At 39.6% G+C, this 17,588-nt stretch overlaps 1 protein-coding gene across 1 annotated transcript; it reads left to right on the top strand.

Annotated features, from left to right (window-relative positions):
- Positions 1-9,212: 9,212 nt before the first annotated feature.
- slc34a2b (solute carrier family 34 member 2b) lies at positions 9,213-17,303 on the top strand. Its single transcript, XM_037768920.1, has 13 exons — positions 9,213-9,346; positions 10,069-10,124; positions 10,205-10,333; positions 10,423-10,551; positions 10,784-10,927; positions 12,190-12,301; positions 12,395-12,590; positions 13,288-13,383; positions 13,623-13,734; positions 14,224-14,391; positions 14,678-14,794; positions 14,905-15,029; positions 16,387-17,303. The coding sequence occupies exons 2-13, from the start codon at positions 10,079-10,081 to the stop codon at positions 16,915-16,917; spliced, it is 1,905 nt and encodes a 634-aa protein (XP_037624848.1). The 5' UTR covers positions 9,213-9,346; positions 10,069-10,078; the 3' UTR covers positions 16,918-17,303.
- The last annotated feature ends 285 nt before the right edge of the window (positions 17,304-17,588 follow it).

The following is a 17,588-nucleotide window of genomic DNA, read 5'->3' as shown; positions in this document are numbered from 1 at the left end:
TCAGCATGCCTCTGGTTATGAGTTATTGCACCTGCATTTTAACCTCTTTTACCCAACGGACCCGGTACCGGGTTCTTCTGAGCTGTGTGTTAAAACACTGCCTTTAATAACTTCATAAAATGCTGTGGTGGTCTTTTTTCTGAATAGCTTCTAAAAGATGAGGCCTTAACGCTTCTAAAACAACACTCCAAGTTTATTTTGGTCCAAACAATGTTTGTTTCACAATGATTTCAATATTTTAGTTACAAAATCAACACATGAGAAATTGTATTTTCATTTTATAATATTTCTGAGCGTTTTTATATTGAATGTATATACTTGACTTTGGATTATTTTTTGTTATCTTATTTACATTGTTATTGATCTTATTTGTTATTACCTCCGCCAAGGCCGAAGGCCTAGGAAGGAGGTTATGTTATCACCGGCGTTAGCTTGTTGGTTTCTTTGTTGGTTTGTCCGTTTGGAGGATTACTCCGAAAGTCCACAATGGATTTTAATGAAATTGTTTGGGGTCAAAATTACTCAATTGTATTGATTTTATACCGTGCACAATGGTAGAATGTGATGATGCACAGGGTTAATGTCATGGCCGAAGGCTCCATTGTGTGCAAATATCCTCCTGTAGTGGATATCAGTAGTATTTTAGAGCCAGATTCCCTTTCAAGAGGTAGAAAACACATTTGGCACACTTTGGGTATCCAAGTGTGCCAGATGGAGAGTCCGCCTGGTCCTATCCTGACTAAAACCTTTGTAGAATATATGTGCTTTGTGTTATTTATAGCTGCTTTGGCTCAGTTGTAGTCGAGGAGTTGCTGAATGAATTCAGTGGCATCTCTGTGCATGGCATCATTGCTATAATGGTGTTATCCACTGAAAACATTTTAGGCGAGGATAAAAATGTAAATGTTTTCCTTTGGTTCATCACAGTTTACTCAGGCATAGTAACAGTCACAATGTTACTGACACTGGGGATGAATTCTTTGAGGTCTCACCTATCCATAGAGACCAAGATCATGCAGAAAGACCTGGTAGCTGTTGAGCTATTCTTCATTTATTGTGGGTATGTGTGTCTAGGTGAAACACACCTTCCAGCAGCCTTAAGAAGTTAAATGACACCTAATTATTCAACACTTGTTTATTACAAAGCACAGAAGCAGCGAGAATCAAACAAAAAACAGCATTTTTCCACCAGAAACATGCAGACAAGATTCACCATCTCTGTAAAAATGCATCGTGCCACTTCCTACTTCATCCCTGTGTGATGAGAGGAGTGAGGAATGGCTGCCCATCAGCATGTGTGGACGACTTATGAACCAGCGCTTCCCTATCAATCATCAACCAAGGTCGGCCAAGTGTCGGCGCCGGTGGACGTCCTGTCTGATGCTCCAGGTGGGAGCTGTAGCTGGAGAGCAGATGAATAGCAGCGATAGGTTACCTTGATGATGCTCGACCTCAGCAGTCTGCTGCTGCGTCAGATATAACGGCAAATATACATCCAGGTTGTGACGAAAGACTCAGCATGATAGAATGAGATAATACACACAAGGTACATACAGTAAACAGGCTAGTAGGTGGCTGGTTTATAGCTGAAACACGTTTGTTTTTCTGCCCAGAATAAACTAAGAAAGAGTGTTTATCTGTGAGTGCTGCTGATCTGTTTCTTCTGTTCTGGCACCCGATACTGTTCATAATTTGGAGACATGCATGCTGCTACTTTCTACTTTGTTTGCGAACACACCTGTAACCAATTAGATCACTTAGCAATCAGAGCTTGGACACTATAAATAGGATTCAGTTTTGCTCTTTGGTGTGCACAACAATGGAGGCTGGTTTTGAAGAGAGAGTTAGAGGAAGTAATCGCAATATACTGGATTTAGTTTACAGCACAATACAGAAACTTTCATGTCTTCTTCAGTTCAGTTCAGTTTGTGTCTGATATTGTTTTGAGTATTGAGAATAAACACGTTGGATTTGTGTGTCTGTATTCACAGCATGCTACAAATGACGATGCCGAAGACTAGATGATAATGTTTTATTCTTGGCACATCAGTGTGCAGTTGGCATGTGGAAAGAGGGATGCAAAATGACCATTTTTAGAAGAGTTTATGTAGTTTTGAATGAAGTGTTTGCTTTTGCAAGAGATGTCAGGTATTCAGGTATCAGATATGATGTTCTATATAATATTCAAATCCTGCGTGAAACCAAACAAGACTACACTGATGAGTGAAGTTCTGCTTCAAACTGGGACATGAAGACAAACCTTTTCACATTTCTATATTTGTCCCCATCTGCTGGTAGATGAGGGAACCTGTTCAGTCCTGACTGCATCACAGCAGCTCCATCCAGTGGACTGAACAGAGGACAGACAGACTAAACTGCAATGTGATGGACATGAGACACATAAACTCTTATACATGTGACGTGTAACTTCATACAAAGCTGTTCCTCTTTAATCAGTATTAAACAGAAGCATGATTCGCTCTGAGAACTCTCAAAATCATATTTTTTGTCCACCTCACCTCATGTTTTCAGTCTAGAAAATGTGATATGCACATTCCAGATTTCAAAACCAAGGAGGACAAAACACGAGCATTTCACTAATTGTTTAATTGGCTCAGATCTCAAGAGTTGTGAGAAAATACTGATGCTCTGCTGATCTGTCCAATGAGTTGTACTTCAATTCATCAAGACTTTTCTCTGGGTTTTTTTTATTCTCCATTCGACGTGGAGGCATGAGAGAAGTTTTCTTCAAGAATTCAAGTTAACACTTTGCAAAGGTGCACCATATGTTTCTCTCTGTAAACATGTTCTAGTAGAAACCCAAAATACAAGTATGAACCTGGAAATGAGCACGATATGTCCTCTTTAAATATAATTCTCCTAAAATGATTTAGATCAACCAAAGTAAAGGTGGTAAAACACACTTTGTAGTAAAGATGCAAATACAACATAATATGTCATATATCAGTCTTGATTACATCATGTAGGATTAGTTAGTTAACAATTAGAAGATTACATTTTATTTGTATTTAGTTGTGTTATTCTGTCATAAAGGAACCACAATAACCGACTGTTGTTTGCTAGAAACATAAAAATACAGATCAGATTATTCACCCAAAAAACCATAGAACCTCCTTTGTGTATATATATTATCAGACTCCTGCTGGTCATGCTGCTGGATTATCCCTTATTTGGTTAAAAGTCTGTGAAATGTTTGAATTGTTAAAGTGTTAATGATTACTTTCTCTTTGTGTCAGGGTCACGAAACCCCGACTGATACTCAGCAGCACCTTTGTGCTACAGGCACAATGAACTCTAGCTATGTGACATCACAGAGTGAGAGGGCAACGCTCCAGCTGCTTTACTCCATCAACTGTGTTATATTTAGTACAATAACTATTCTAACTGCCGTAGAGGAGTTTATTTTAAAATGATGCACTACAGCCGACATTATCTGAAATGACATGTTGGCCATGTGGAGGCAGCGGGGTCACTCAGCGCAATAGAAACATTAGATTTCAGAAGACACCAGTAGTCTGATTACAGCCGCAGGGGGCGTTCCTGTAGAGCTTGACAGGAACGCTCACATAGATCATTGCTTTACGTAGAACAGGAACGCCCACATAGATCATTGCTTTACGTAGAACAGGAATGCCCACATAGATCATTGCTTTACGTAGAACAGGAACGCCCACATAGATCATTGCTTTACGTAGAACAGGAACGCCCACATAGATCATTGCTTTACGTAGAACAGGAACGCCCACATAGATCATTGCTTTACGTAGAACAGGAACGCCCACATAGATCATTGCTTTACGTAGAACAGGAACGCCCACATAGAGCGTTGCTTTACGTAGAACACGAACGCCCACATAGATCATTGCTTTACGTAGAACAGGAACGCCCACATAGAGCGTTGCTTTACGTAGAACAGGAACGCCCACATAGAGCGTTGCTTTACGTAGAACAGGAACGCCCACATAGATCATTGCTTTACGTAGAACGTAAAACGTGAAACGTTAATTCTCTTTATTAGCTACATAGCGTGATTTTAAAGGAAGGACCTGCCTCGGGTACTAGAGATTAATCTCGGGTATGGCTGCACGTTTTGCCGAAATGCGAGGTAGCTATACAGAAATTCACAATATCCACGTGTGCTTAAACTGCCACCATGAACGTCCACATGTCCTCACATAACCTACACAAGATAACTATTGACCGAGTCATAACATATGAATAATCATCTTCTTGGTTTACTGTAGTCTGCTGTCTTTTTGTGTCTTTACCATGAAGTACGTACGGTAATAACAGCCACAACCGGCTGCGCATTGAGGAAGAAGAGAAGAAGAAAAAGTGTGTGTTCCTGTTGAACCAATTAAAGCAGTGTGGTTCAATCAGACCCGTCTCGAAGACATCAATTCATCCCGGCAGTACACAGAACCCAGAGAGGCAGTATGATGTGTTCTTACTGCAAATATTAACCACACTTTGGTGTGAGGTGTTTTTGTCCAGATGTCAAACGTTCAACAGTTGAGGGATTTCTGTGTTAAAGAAGGTCAAGGTTGATGATATTTTCCATCACATGCAAATCCAACGTCACTCTGGTTGTAACCTGGAGCCGCTCCGTCCCACCACCCACCCTCTGAGACTCAACCGGTTTGGACGAGTTGTGACAGCTGAGTTTTATGGTTTTATGGATTACAGCTCAGCCTACTCACAGCGCTGTAGTACTACAAGACGGCCCCCGGCGCTAACAACCAGGCAAACTGCCTGACCCTCAGTGGACTGTGCCAGCATGGCAGACAGGTGGCATCAACTCAGTGGCCTCGCGGGCAATCATTGACTCTGCTACCATAGCAATCCAAGGAAAACATTAAGATGGAGTACAGTATACTGCATGATTAAAGCAGGTAAAATTAGAAAGACAAGTCACAATGTGTTTTCTAAAAATAAACTTTCAAGAGTAAAAAACGACTTAATGACAGGTGAAGTATTTTGATGAGCGTGTGGGCAGAGGGACGAGGAGAGCAGCGTTCCAAAGGTTAAAGGTAACCCTCAGCTGATCTCTCCATCATATATGTGGGTCTTCTGAACTCACCTAATGGGTTAGTCAATATATAACCAGAGGAATTGTAAAAATAGAGCCACTACTCTGAGATGCTTCTTTACACTGGAGCTCGTCTCATGCACAGATCGTGTTACTGCGTGCACCGTGCGGAGAGGTCAAGGTCAGAACAAGAGCCAATCAAATATCTATCACACATAATATCACCGCTCATAACTGCACAGAAGCTGTAAGCCGCCTGGCGCCGGCATAAACAGTTCATTATCAGCAATAAATTGTTATTTAATTAATAATCAACTTTTGTGCTGCACCTGGTTTTTATGTTGTTTATCTGCAAAACAATTAGCAGCCTATAATAATTAATTACTCCTACTGAAATACAGTTGTGCAATATTTGAAGAAATAATTACATTTCCATGATTCATTATTTTCAGCAGGCAAAAACATTGTGGCTTATATTCATTTTAAAAAATATATTTTAATGTAGAAAGATTTGATGAAATAAATTTAGGATAAATACTTTTAATGTGTTATGGTATTTATACGCAGACTGTTGGGACACTTTTGAACGTGGTGCTGCAACCAGAGTTGACCAAAGTACTGTACAATAAAATAACATAAAATAACACAATGTAACACGGTAACAGCAAACGACAGCATAGATAATATAAACTAAACTATCCAACACACAAATAAGTAAGTAAAGGAAACAGCTGTTTGTCCACAAGTGAAGTAGAATTATTTGGAACATTTTAACTGTATTTATTTTCAGTGCAAAAAAAGAAGAAAGAGAAAGAAAAAGAAAGTAATCATAAAAATTTTAAAAATTCTGTGGCTGTTTTACTTTTCATATGACCATACAATGTAATATGTTTGATGTTTTTATTTAATTTTAATGCACCTGACTCCTGGAACAAAATACAGCAACTCATTAAAATCAATTCACTTACACCCTTTGGACATTTTAGAACTTTGATCTTAAATCTCCCAACTTCTTATTGTAATTGTTTTACATAACTGTGTTTTATTTTACATTTTAATCTGTCAATTTATCAATCGTAATTACAATATTCTAGGGCGTTGTTATAAATGATATACTATTCTACATCGTAAATATCCAAATGTATCTATCAAATTATTTTTCCTAATCCAAAAGATTTAATGGCTTTTACTTTTTTTATAAAGGTATTGCCTCGTCTCTGTTTGTATATCTCATTGTTGTTGTTTTGTTTTAGTTATGTTGTTGTTTATTTTTCATGCTTTTATTGGATTGTTGTCTCCTGATTGGAGAATTCTTCTGATTATTTTGTGAGCTTTTTGTTGTCATTTAAATTTGTTGTATTTTTCTAAATTATTTTAGCTTAGATTTCTTTTTTCCTTTTTTGTTATTGTTTTGTTTTTCTTATTTTGTCATTATCTGGATTTTATGAAGTCATGTGCATTTGTAGATAGATTGTTTATTGTTTATATTTTTTTATATCTAATATAATAAGTATAATATATATATATATATATATATATTATACTCATACTTATTATACTTTTATATATATATTGGTGGTATTTTTCTTAATTATCTTAGCTTAGTTTTATTTTTTTCCCTTTTTTGTTATTGTTTGTTTTTTATATTATAGTGCAAGGAGCTCCGTTGTATAAGCCTGCAGCTTCTTGATCTCTCCTGACACATTTCTTTTCTTTCATTATCTGGATTTTATGTAGTCTTATGTGTGTGCACATAAAATTAAATTACATTATATTAAATCAAATCAAATTAAATTAAATTAAATTAAATTAAATTAAAAAAATTAGAAATGTGTTTGTTTATCATTTATCGTGTGCATTTGTAGATAGATTGTTTCATTACATTGTGTTTGATTAGCTTGAAATTTTTGAGTGGGTATTTTAATTTCTTATTGGTAGGAGCAGTTGTTTTGCTGAACACTTCGTACCTGACTGCTGATGGCTGAGCTGCCTTTATATTATTAGCTGTGTAGTAAAGTAGTTCAGCATAATGACTGTTGTTTATGAGCTGTTGTTTTGAAGCCAGATGATATGATACAGGATCAGTTTGGATATCAGGTTACCATCTCTTTAGGCAAATTAAGCATAAAAACATGTTATTTTGTATTAGTGATTTGGTGTTATAGAGGAAACTGGTCTGTTTCGGGTCCCTACTGTGATAAAAGGAGTAGAAGAAGAGTGTGACAGGCCTCTCAGCCGTGCAGCTGAGGAGCCCAGAGGGAGCCAATCTCACATTAAACTAACTCTGGTGACCAAAGCAGATTAAAAAGCATCATGTGGGACTCTTAACGTCGCCTTTGGAGTTCAGATTCAGATGAAAAACATTATCTCAGTGTCTCACAGTGTGTGAGTACAGTAAGTCTGGCTGAAACATGTCCCACATTTACCATAAAACCGAGCACTGCTCCGAGCTCCAGTATTCCTCCATACCCAACACGGAGCCTGTTATCGTCATCTCTATCAAAAGATGGGCTTTAAAGTTGAACTCGCTGAACTCTTTTTAGTGCAGCATTAAATGTGCAGTGATTGTTTTATTGAGGTTTGGGAGTAACTGAAACATCATTCGAGTTTAATCATTTACTTTTACTCAAAGCATTTCTTTTAGATGTAATATGATCTGTTGTTACAGTCATATCTCGGCCTTATCTCTCGCTATAAACTCACACTAATAAAGAAATAGATGTATGCACGGACACGCGTGGGTGTGTTGTTGTTGTGTATAAATGTGTTGCCAAGGTGGGAGAGCGTGTGTATACACATGCATGATGAGTGAGGATAAACTGTGTTAATGTTACTGTTATGGTTTTGAATACTAACAGCTGATTATATGTACATTATCAGGAGAAAATGTACACTGCAGTTGCTCCAGTGTGACACAAACATAAATAAAAACACAGAAAAGCAATTCTAAAGAAGTGAGTTTTTAAAAGACGTGACAGAGTCTGCAGTCCTGATCTCCTCAGGCAGGTCATTCCATAGTAGGAGTGTTTTTTATTGTAATGTTGCTCAATTTAAATGTCTTTTTTATTATTATTTATTTAACTTTTGTTGTTTTTAACTCTTTATGTTCATTACTTGGAGTTGCATTTGATGTATGACTTGTGCTGCGTACATATTGATTGATAAATATTCTGTCTCTTTAAACTTGGGTATGAAAATATTTTGTCTAAAATTATATATTTATCATATTTTAACACTTTTAAATTGCATTCTTCTCTTGTGTGAATTGTTTTAGTGTTGTATTATGATTGTTTTACCCTTTATGTGAAGCACCTTGAGATTTCACTGTATTTTAAAAGTGTTACAGTATATAAATTAAATTCACTATTATTATCATTATTATTATTATTATTATTATTACAATAATAGTACTATCCAGTACTTCATAATAAAAAAGAAAATATTACAAAATGAAAAAAATAATAATAATACTTATTACTATTATTATTATTATTATTATTATCATTATCATTATCATTAACAATAACAATAATAAATATTAGTAAGAAAAACAAGAAAATATAACAAAATGAGAAAATATAATAATAATAATAACAATAACAATAATAAATATTATTATTGTTATTATTATTATTAGTAGTAGTAGTAGTAGTATAACAAACTATCCAGTGCTTCACAAGAAAAAAAGGAAAATATAACAAAATTAGAAAATATAATAATAATAATAATAATAATAATAATAATAATAATAATAATAAATTATTTTGTTTTGTGTAACATAAACATGTGGTGATTTCTAAAAAAATGTTTTGCAACCTGAAGCTCCCCACCAGGGGGCATCTTCCCTGATTATTCTACAGTAGTATTGGTCCACTCTGTACCTGAGACTATGGTTATACCTGTGGCTTAGACTAAAGCCTGTACACAGGTGCTAACCCACTATATGGATTAAATACATATACTTGTATTTTTTAGTTATAACACTACTAAAGTTGAACACCATTTTATCATTGTTTAAAAATAAATAAATAAATAAAAAGAATGTCAGATTTCCTCATTCAGTTCTATATAATGTGTATTCCTTGTGTCTCTCTCTCACACATACACACACACACATATAGATAAATGCACCTTGCAGCCTCGCGGACTCTGAACATGTGTGCGTGACCTTTGAACCGAGAGCAGCGCGTGTGTGCTCGGAGCTGCGCTATAAAAGAGCGCTCAGTCCGCACGAGAGCAACAGGTAACCAGGTGAAGCCTCCCACTCAACACACACCGACCACCGGACTGCTGCAGGTGCGTACAGTCTCCGGTAGTCTCCGGTAGAGGGGTCGCTTATTATCCTCACGGGAAACTTATTCTAATCGATTTTTAAGTAGCATTGATTTGAGGATCCAGAAGGATGGGCGTGAGAGATGATACCTGAAGATGCAGCTCTGAGGGCAGAGTTTTATTCTAGTTCTCTCAGAGAGATAATTCGTTTTTAAGGCTTTCTTTTTTTCTTTTTCATCACATTTATTTTGGAGTTTAGGTGATTAAGTTGTCGTTATAGAGTTTAATTGTGTTATAATGACTTTTATACAGCTTTGGTTGTAGACTAAATCATTGCATAGAGCGAGTCATTTTATTTTGAAAAGCTGACTTACAGGTACAGGTAACACATCAGCTTTTGCTCCATTAGTAAACCTGCTCAATTCAAATTTTTGTCAATAAAATGTCTTTATTTTAATAATTTCAATTGTTTTATTTATAACTTTTCCTCCCCAGGCATTTTTTAATCACATTTATTTTGGAGTTTAGGTGATCAAGTTGTCGTTATATAGAGTTTAATTGTGTTTTAATGACTTTTATACAGCTTGTTTGTAGACTATATCATTGCATAGAAAGAGTCATTTTATTTTGAAAAGCTGACTTGCACAGCTTTTGCTCTATTAGTAAACCTGCTCCTTCTAATTTGTCAATAATATGTCTATGTTATAATCATTTTAATTGATTTATTTATAACTTGTCCTCCCCAGACAGTCAATCATGGCTCCAAGACCTCAAGTGGGGACCGATCCGTCCCCGTCTCTCGGTACGTCCTTTCCTGCTGGATACTTTAAAACAAACTGTGTCACCTTTTCCCTAACATGCCCTCCTTCTATCCTGCATTAGATGATGACGGTCCGGCTAAAGACACGGCCATCCTGCCGGCTTACTCCACCGTGGACCTGGTGAACGAGGAGCCGGATGCAGATCCCTGGGATCTCCCAGAGCTCAAAGACACCGGGGTCAAGTGGTCAGGTGAGTGAGAGAAGCTCAGCTCTCCATTCTCTGCACAGACGTTGGTACGCCTTTACAAAAACCTGACTTTGTGTTGTTTTTTCTTCCAGAGCTGGATACAAAAGGGAAGATTATCAGAGTGCTGACTGGTATTTTGAAGGCCGTAACGCTGGTTGGACTCCTCTACCTGTTTATCTGCTCGCTGGATGTTCTCAGTTCTGCTTTCCAGCTAGTCGGAGGTGAATTCGCAGAATTACATGTGCATGTCTTGGGTGTTTATCACCACCCATCAGTGCACATTTAGCTTATTTGCTTGATAATGCCATGGCTGACAAAGTGCTGCTTATGTAATGTGCATGCAAGTGTTTTTGACCTGAGGGTGCGTGTGTGTGTGTGTGTGTGTGTGTGTGTGTGTGTGTGTGTGTGTGTGTGTGTGTGTGTGTGTGTGTGTGTGTGTGTGTGCGTGTGCAGGCAAAGCTGCTGGTGACATCTTCCAGGATAATGTGATATTGTCCAACCCTGTGGCCGGGCTGGTGATCGGGGTGTTAGTCACCGTGCTGGTGCAGAGCTCCAGCACCTCGTCCTCTATTGTGGTCAGCATGGTGTCCTCTGGATGTGAGTAGGAGGCCTACACACACATGCATTTGTTGACATGTCTACCCGGCACGTTCTCATTCCCAGGGCGCCAAATACCGACGCTTTGTCACAGCTGTCAGCGTTAGATACCGACGCTTAAAGGCAGGGTTGACGATGTTCTCCAGTAGACACTATTTGTCCTATTGGTTGAAATGGTCTTTACCCCCCGACAGCGATCCATTACTGATGAGCTCTGAAAAAGGACCGTCATCTGTAGCTGCTGTAATCCTGTAAAAACGTCTACCAATCACTGCCTCGCGGTCCGCTTGGAAAGAACCAATCAGATGCCTCCCTGCCTCCCTGCTCATACTCTACCCTTGGCGTGCACCAGCCTGAACTCAAAGCGAGTCGCTGCTGCACGTTTCTTGGAGAATGGAAGAGAAAACTCAGCCCTGCAGTAGCACTGCCGCGGTTACTCGTCATGAGGTAGCGTTGTTGAGTTGAGAGAAGCTGTCTGTCAACGTCTGTTATGAACGTTTTCGTTACTACCGCATTGTATTGTGGGATATTCCAGCGTTGCATACTGTAATATTTCACCGGAAATAGTATGCAATTCACGTACTATTAGTTTCGTACTAAGGTTTTGGACATACTAAAATAAATCTCACATACTGTTTTAGCGTACTAAATAGCATGTTAGTGTGGAATTTCGGACGCAACCCGGGAGATCGGTGTTCACGCCTCGTGTGAAACCAGAAGTCAAAGTTGATTTATTTGTCACGTAACTTCTATAGCTTTTCCTAAACCTAAAACTAAGTAGTTTTGCTGCCTAAACCTAACCAAGTCGATCTATTCCTAAACCTAACTAAGTAGTTTATTGCCTAAGCCTAACCAAGTTGATCTTTTCCTAAACCTAAGTAGTTTTATTTTGAAAAGACAGGAGCGGAAATTGACACATGCATCACGTCTTACTGGACAATTGTAGGAAAATGCACAAAAAGTACGTTGTTGAAAGTCGTGCTGAGGGTCACGAAAAAAAAAAAATCAAATAGATAAAATTTGTGACTATTTCACGAAACATGACTACTTCCATGAGACTGTGTTGTACAATCAGCTGTTGGTTCATGTCCCCTTTTCGCAACGTTCAGTGCCTGAACCTAAGCACGTGTTTCCTGCGACCGCAATGAGTGACGCCAAGGGGGTCTGACAAAGCGTCAGTATGTGACGAGTTGGGATGAGAACGCGTTGGTCTACCCAGACACGTGCATGCAGCTATAGCATTTTACTATTTTATCCCTCAGTGCTGAAAGTCCAGTCTGCGGTGCCGATCATCATGGGCGCCAACATCGGAACATCTGTCACCAACACTATTGTGGCCATGATGCAGGCAGGAGACCGAAATGAGTTCCGCAGGTAAATCAGAGCATGTAATAATAAAGATAGGACAGAGATAACATTAATAATTCCAGGAACAGCGTTTAAGAGAGAGTTCCTTCACTTCATCAGGGCCTTCGCCGGCGCCACGGTGCATGACTTCTTCAACTGGCTTTCCGTGCTGGTCCTTCTGCCCCTGGAAGTCGCCACGGGTGGTCTGTACAAACTCACCGGCCTCATCATCGATTCCTTCAACATCCAGACCGGAGAGGACGCCCCCGACCTGCTCAACGTCATCACGGACCCTCTCACCAACTCCATCATCGAGGTAGACTCAGTGGAAATCATCAGGAAATATCTATAACAACTACGCCTAAAGACATTATCACTAAATTTGAATGTAATAAAATAAATCTTTGAGTTGCATGACAAATCTTATACTTGCAGTTGACAAATTCCACATAAATAAGACAAGATTCTTCACGATTTTTAATATTATTATATTATTATATTTATTTGAATTAATTTCCCCTTATTAAACTATATTGACTTTTAATGTTATTTTTTTATTTATTATGTTAAGGTACCTTATTTTATTTATTTATTTATTTATTTATTTATTTATTTATTTATTTATTTAATTATTTATTTATTTATGTATTTATTTAGTATTTTATTTTATTTATTTATTTATTTATTTGACAGGGACAATACATGAAGCCTTTGTTACATTTAAATAAAGTGCAACCGGTTCAATGAATATAGGACTTCTAGCCGTAGCTAATTTGCAGACTTTTCTATATTTAATTTTAATTCATTAATTTACTTTTCATATTGAGTTTGAGTGTCATTACTTCTGTACACACTGGAATTGTGCAAGAATTGTGTTGAATGTCGAGTGTTTGTTCGCAATCTTGAAAAAGGAAGACAAATAGTCCTTAAAGTCGGTAATATTACAGTAAAAAAATCACGAAATATGCATTATTAACATAAAGAACTTGTGTTTTAAAAATGTGTTTTCTTAGCTGGACAAATCTGTCATCACTGGCATCGCCACCGGTGACCCAGCAGCCAGGAACAAGAGTCTGATCAAAATATGGTGCAAAAAGGAGGTCAACACGGTGAGAAATCAACAAGCGCTGCATCACATGCATAAAGTATTAGTTTGCTTCAAAGCGAACACAGCAGCAGTTCAAAACACGATAGAGCTATGGTTACCTCTGCTTTCTCCCTGTTAATCACTGATATTGTCCTTGTTGTATTGTGACCACAGTGATTGTGCTTCGGTTACGTACGATCATTTAAAGATTATCATTGACTTCTTAATTATTGCTGCCTTGTTGTGTTTTGTCTCTCTCAGACTTTCTGGAACGAGACAGTGGACAGCTGTCCTGCTGGTGTCCTCTGCTGGGAGGAAGGAAACCTGATCTGGGCCCAGTTGAACTCGTCGTGGACCGATTACCAGGATAAATGTAAGTGTGTCCGCATCGGCGAATACAAAGCAGTTAGGATTATCCGATCCACTGAAGCTCAGTGATATACGAGACACAACAACGTCCTTCATCCAGACCTTCTGATGTCCGCACAATGGCTACCTTTGAGTCGGTACAGTGACTCAGCTTAAAAAACCCTCCCTCGACCCGGCTACCTGCTCAATACGTCTATTCATGCTGCCTCGTTGAAGCACCTGAGAGCCACATGACCATAAAATGGTCAAAGTATTCTGCCCCCAATTAAAATAAATATGCTTTGTTGTAGAAATAGGAAAAAACATCTAATTTCATGAGATCACAAACCCTTGTTGTTCTCCACAAAATGCAGTTTTATCAGCTCCATTTATCACAGAAAGGTTTGCTCTAAAGTTGAGTCATGCACACAAGACTATTTTTAGCTGTCGCATAATGCCGGCCTCGAGTGGACGCTTCTCAATGCCAATCATCTCTTTGACCGTCCGTTTGCAGGCAAACACATCTTCGTCAACGCTAATCTGCCGGACCTGGCGGTGGGCCTCATCCTGCTGGCTCTGGCTCTGCTCTGCCTCTGCACCTGCCTCATCCTCATCGTCAAGCTACTCAACTCCATGCTGAAGGGGCAGGTCGCCGTGATCATCAAGAAGGTGCTCAACACAGGTAAAAAAATAATCATTTCCTGTCGACTTGCCCTCTCTCAGAGCCCGTTTGATAGTCAGCACATCCGTCCTCCGTGGTGATGCTTGATGAGCAGCACAGGTACAGCCTCCCCGCTGCTCGTGGCTCGCCTCCAGGTTCGCCAGTCCTGCTGCGTGACGAGAAAGCTCAGGCACAGGAATACTGTTGTGATAAAGCAGCTTGTTTGCTCTGGTCACAGTGCGCCGTCACACTGGGCTCACTTCATCAGGTTTAATACCTCACCTCCTGTGTTTCTGTTTGACTACAGACTTCCCCTTCCCCTTCGCTTGGGTTACTGGCTACATTGCAATTTTGGTGGGAGCGGGGATGACCTTCATCGTTCAGAGCAGCTCCGTGTTCACCTCGGCTATCACTCCTCTTGTTGGTAAGTCACCATTTACATCATGATTTGGTTGTATTTTCTTAATTTTTATTTAAAAAATACACCATGATATATATATATATATACATATGTTGTGAATCTTCTTCCACCAGGTATTGGTGTCATTAGCCTGGAGAGAGCTTATCCTCTGACACTGGGGTCAAATATTGGTACGACAACCACCGCTATACTTGCTGCTATGGCTAGCCCTGGAGAAACACTAGCCAACTCCCTGCAGGTAAGATCAATATCAAGTTTCCCTTGTGTGTTGGTTTTTAGCCATGTTAGCAGCGTGGCTCTATGGATGGCAACAGGCCTGTTGGTCCTTCAGTCGGTGGTCCAAACTGAAATATCTCGACAACGATTGGATGGATTGCGATTAGGGATGTTAATAATGAACGTTTAACCCTAAGTTAACCTGGAGTTGTAGCATTTATTCAGAGACAAATAAACTGTACACACACTGCACTGCTACGTTCACAGCTATAACACCACCGACAACCTCGCACTCACCGCCACCAAACACACACACACGGTCTGTCGGCCACTCGCTAAAGTTACATCGGGCAGACACACAGCTGAAAAAGTCGCAGCTACACTAAATGATGTGGTGGAGACTTTTACTGGGATAATACATGCAGCGTCGTGGCTGCTACAGTAACTCTCCCATTCGGGTGAACTGGGGACTCTGTTGTTGTCTGTTGTGCTCAAACACTGCAGCTGGTGATAAATGATGGATTCAACCTATTTGTGCATCGGCTTATCGTTGTAGCTGGGCGGCACCGATCTTGTCGGTTAACGGTTAATAATCGGTTACGAGGGTTGGTTATCGGTTAGAGAAAAATTTAAAACTAGCATCCCCTAATTGCAATAAAATTTAGTGAAAACATTCAAGGTCCTCAAAGGATGAATCCTACTGACTTTGGTGATCCCATGGCTTTTCCTCACGCGCCATGAGGTTGACTTTTTTTAGTGAAATATCTCAACGACTATTTGATGGATTGCCATGAAATTTGGTGCAGACATTTGTGGTCCCCAGAGGATGAGTTCAAATAACTTTGATCCCCTTCAAATAACGTATCCCCCTACATTTATCCAAATATTCAAAATGACAGTTGGGTGCCGGAGAGGAGAGAATAATCTTAAACTGCGCGTCGGAGTGCAGCATCGCCCTGAAGGGGATTCTTTTACAACAATGACCCGCTAGCTGTACATTATCCCTCTTATTACACGGCTACTTACTGAAGAAATCAATATTTTGACACAAAAACGGTCCTCTTGAGTCCGACATCAGAGCTGCGCCCATAGCAACAGTCTGTTATACATAGCAGCGGTCTGCTATACATAGCAGCGGTCTGCTATACATAGCAGCGGTCTGCTATACATAGCAACGGTCTGCTATACATAGCAGCGGTCTGCTATACATAGCAACGGTCTGCAATACATAGCAGCGGTCTGCTATACATAGCAACGGTCTGCTATACATAGCAACGGTCTGTTATACATAGCAACGGTCTGTTATACATAGCATCGGTCTATGAGATCTCACAGTGCTGTAGTCGTGTCTGACTGTCATCTATGTTTATGTTTTCTAGATTGCACTTTGCCATTTCTTCTTCAACATCATGGGCATCTTACTGTGGTACCCGATCCCCTTCATGCGGGTGCCCATCAGGTTGGCCAGAGGGCTGGGGAACCATACGGCTCAATACCGCTGGTTTGCCGCGCTCTACCTCATCCTGTGCTTCCTGCTTTTGCCTCTGGGCGTATTCGGCCTGTCGCTGGCCGGATGGCAGGTCCTGGTCGGCGTCGGCGTGCCCATCGTCGTATTGGCCATCTTTGTGATCATCGTCAACGTGATGCAGTCTTGCTGCGCCCGCTTCCTGCCCAAGTGCCTCCAGACCTGGGACTTTTTGCCCAAGCCCCTGCACTCCATGGAGCCCTGGGATCGCGTGGTGATGTCATGCTTCGGCTTCTGTCGCAGACGCTGCTGCTGCAAATACTGCAAGTGCTGCAGAGAAGACGAGGACGAAAAGATACGCAGGAACAGCAAGAAGAGTCTGGAGATGTACGATAACCCCGCCATGACGAGGGACGAGGAGGCTGTTAAAGCAACACAACTTTAATATTATTATGAAGTTAAATTTGTATCTATAGAGGCGATAATGCGGTAATGTATTTGTAACACACCTCTCAGGTCGTGGGATGTCGATGATTCATGCTGGAGAATATGAACAGAAGAGTTGAACCTGCTGTTTCTGGGCACGTCATGTTTTCTTTTATGTTTTCAATTTATAGTTGAGACTACTATCTGCTATGACTTAAATATGGGTGGTTCCGAATGTTATGACTTTGTTTTTATATTTTTTATTGTAACGTGTGAGAGGTCGTCGGTTTTATTTTCAACTTTGTAAAATTTACATGTCAAATGTTTAATGTAGCGTTGGAAATATTTTCAGTATTTAAGACTAAATAATGTTTGTAAATTAAAGAAATTACTATTTTTAAAGTGCAGTTTTGTCACATTTTTCATCACTTTTATAAAGATAACACATGCCAAAGTTATTCATAGTCACTTTATATCAATTCATTTGATATTCAGCTGAGATATTTCCAGTTATGCGTGTGTTAACCTGCACGCACTGTTGTCATCTGACCTCCTGAGTCCAACCGAAGTATCTGCTCCTCTGTACCTGGACAATGCCCTTCCTCTCTGTTTATGAGGTTCCAGGAGCACCGATGGACTTCACTTACAGGACACTCAGGTTAAAAGGCAGACTTTAGCCACGTCTTTTAT

The sequence above is a fragment of the Sebastes umbrosus genome, chromosome 5, assembly GCF_015220745.1.
Source record: "Sebastes umbrosus isolate fSebUmb1 chromosome 5, fSebUmb1.pri, whole genome shotgun sequence".
In the NCBI taxonomy this organism is placed as follows: Eukaryota; Metazoa; Chordata; class Actinopteri; order Perciformes; family Sebastidae; genus Sebastes; species Sebastes umbrosus.
This window is presented reverse-complemented; position numbering and strand designations above follow the sequence as displayed.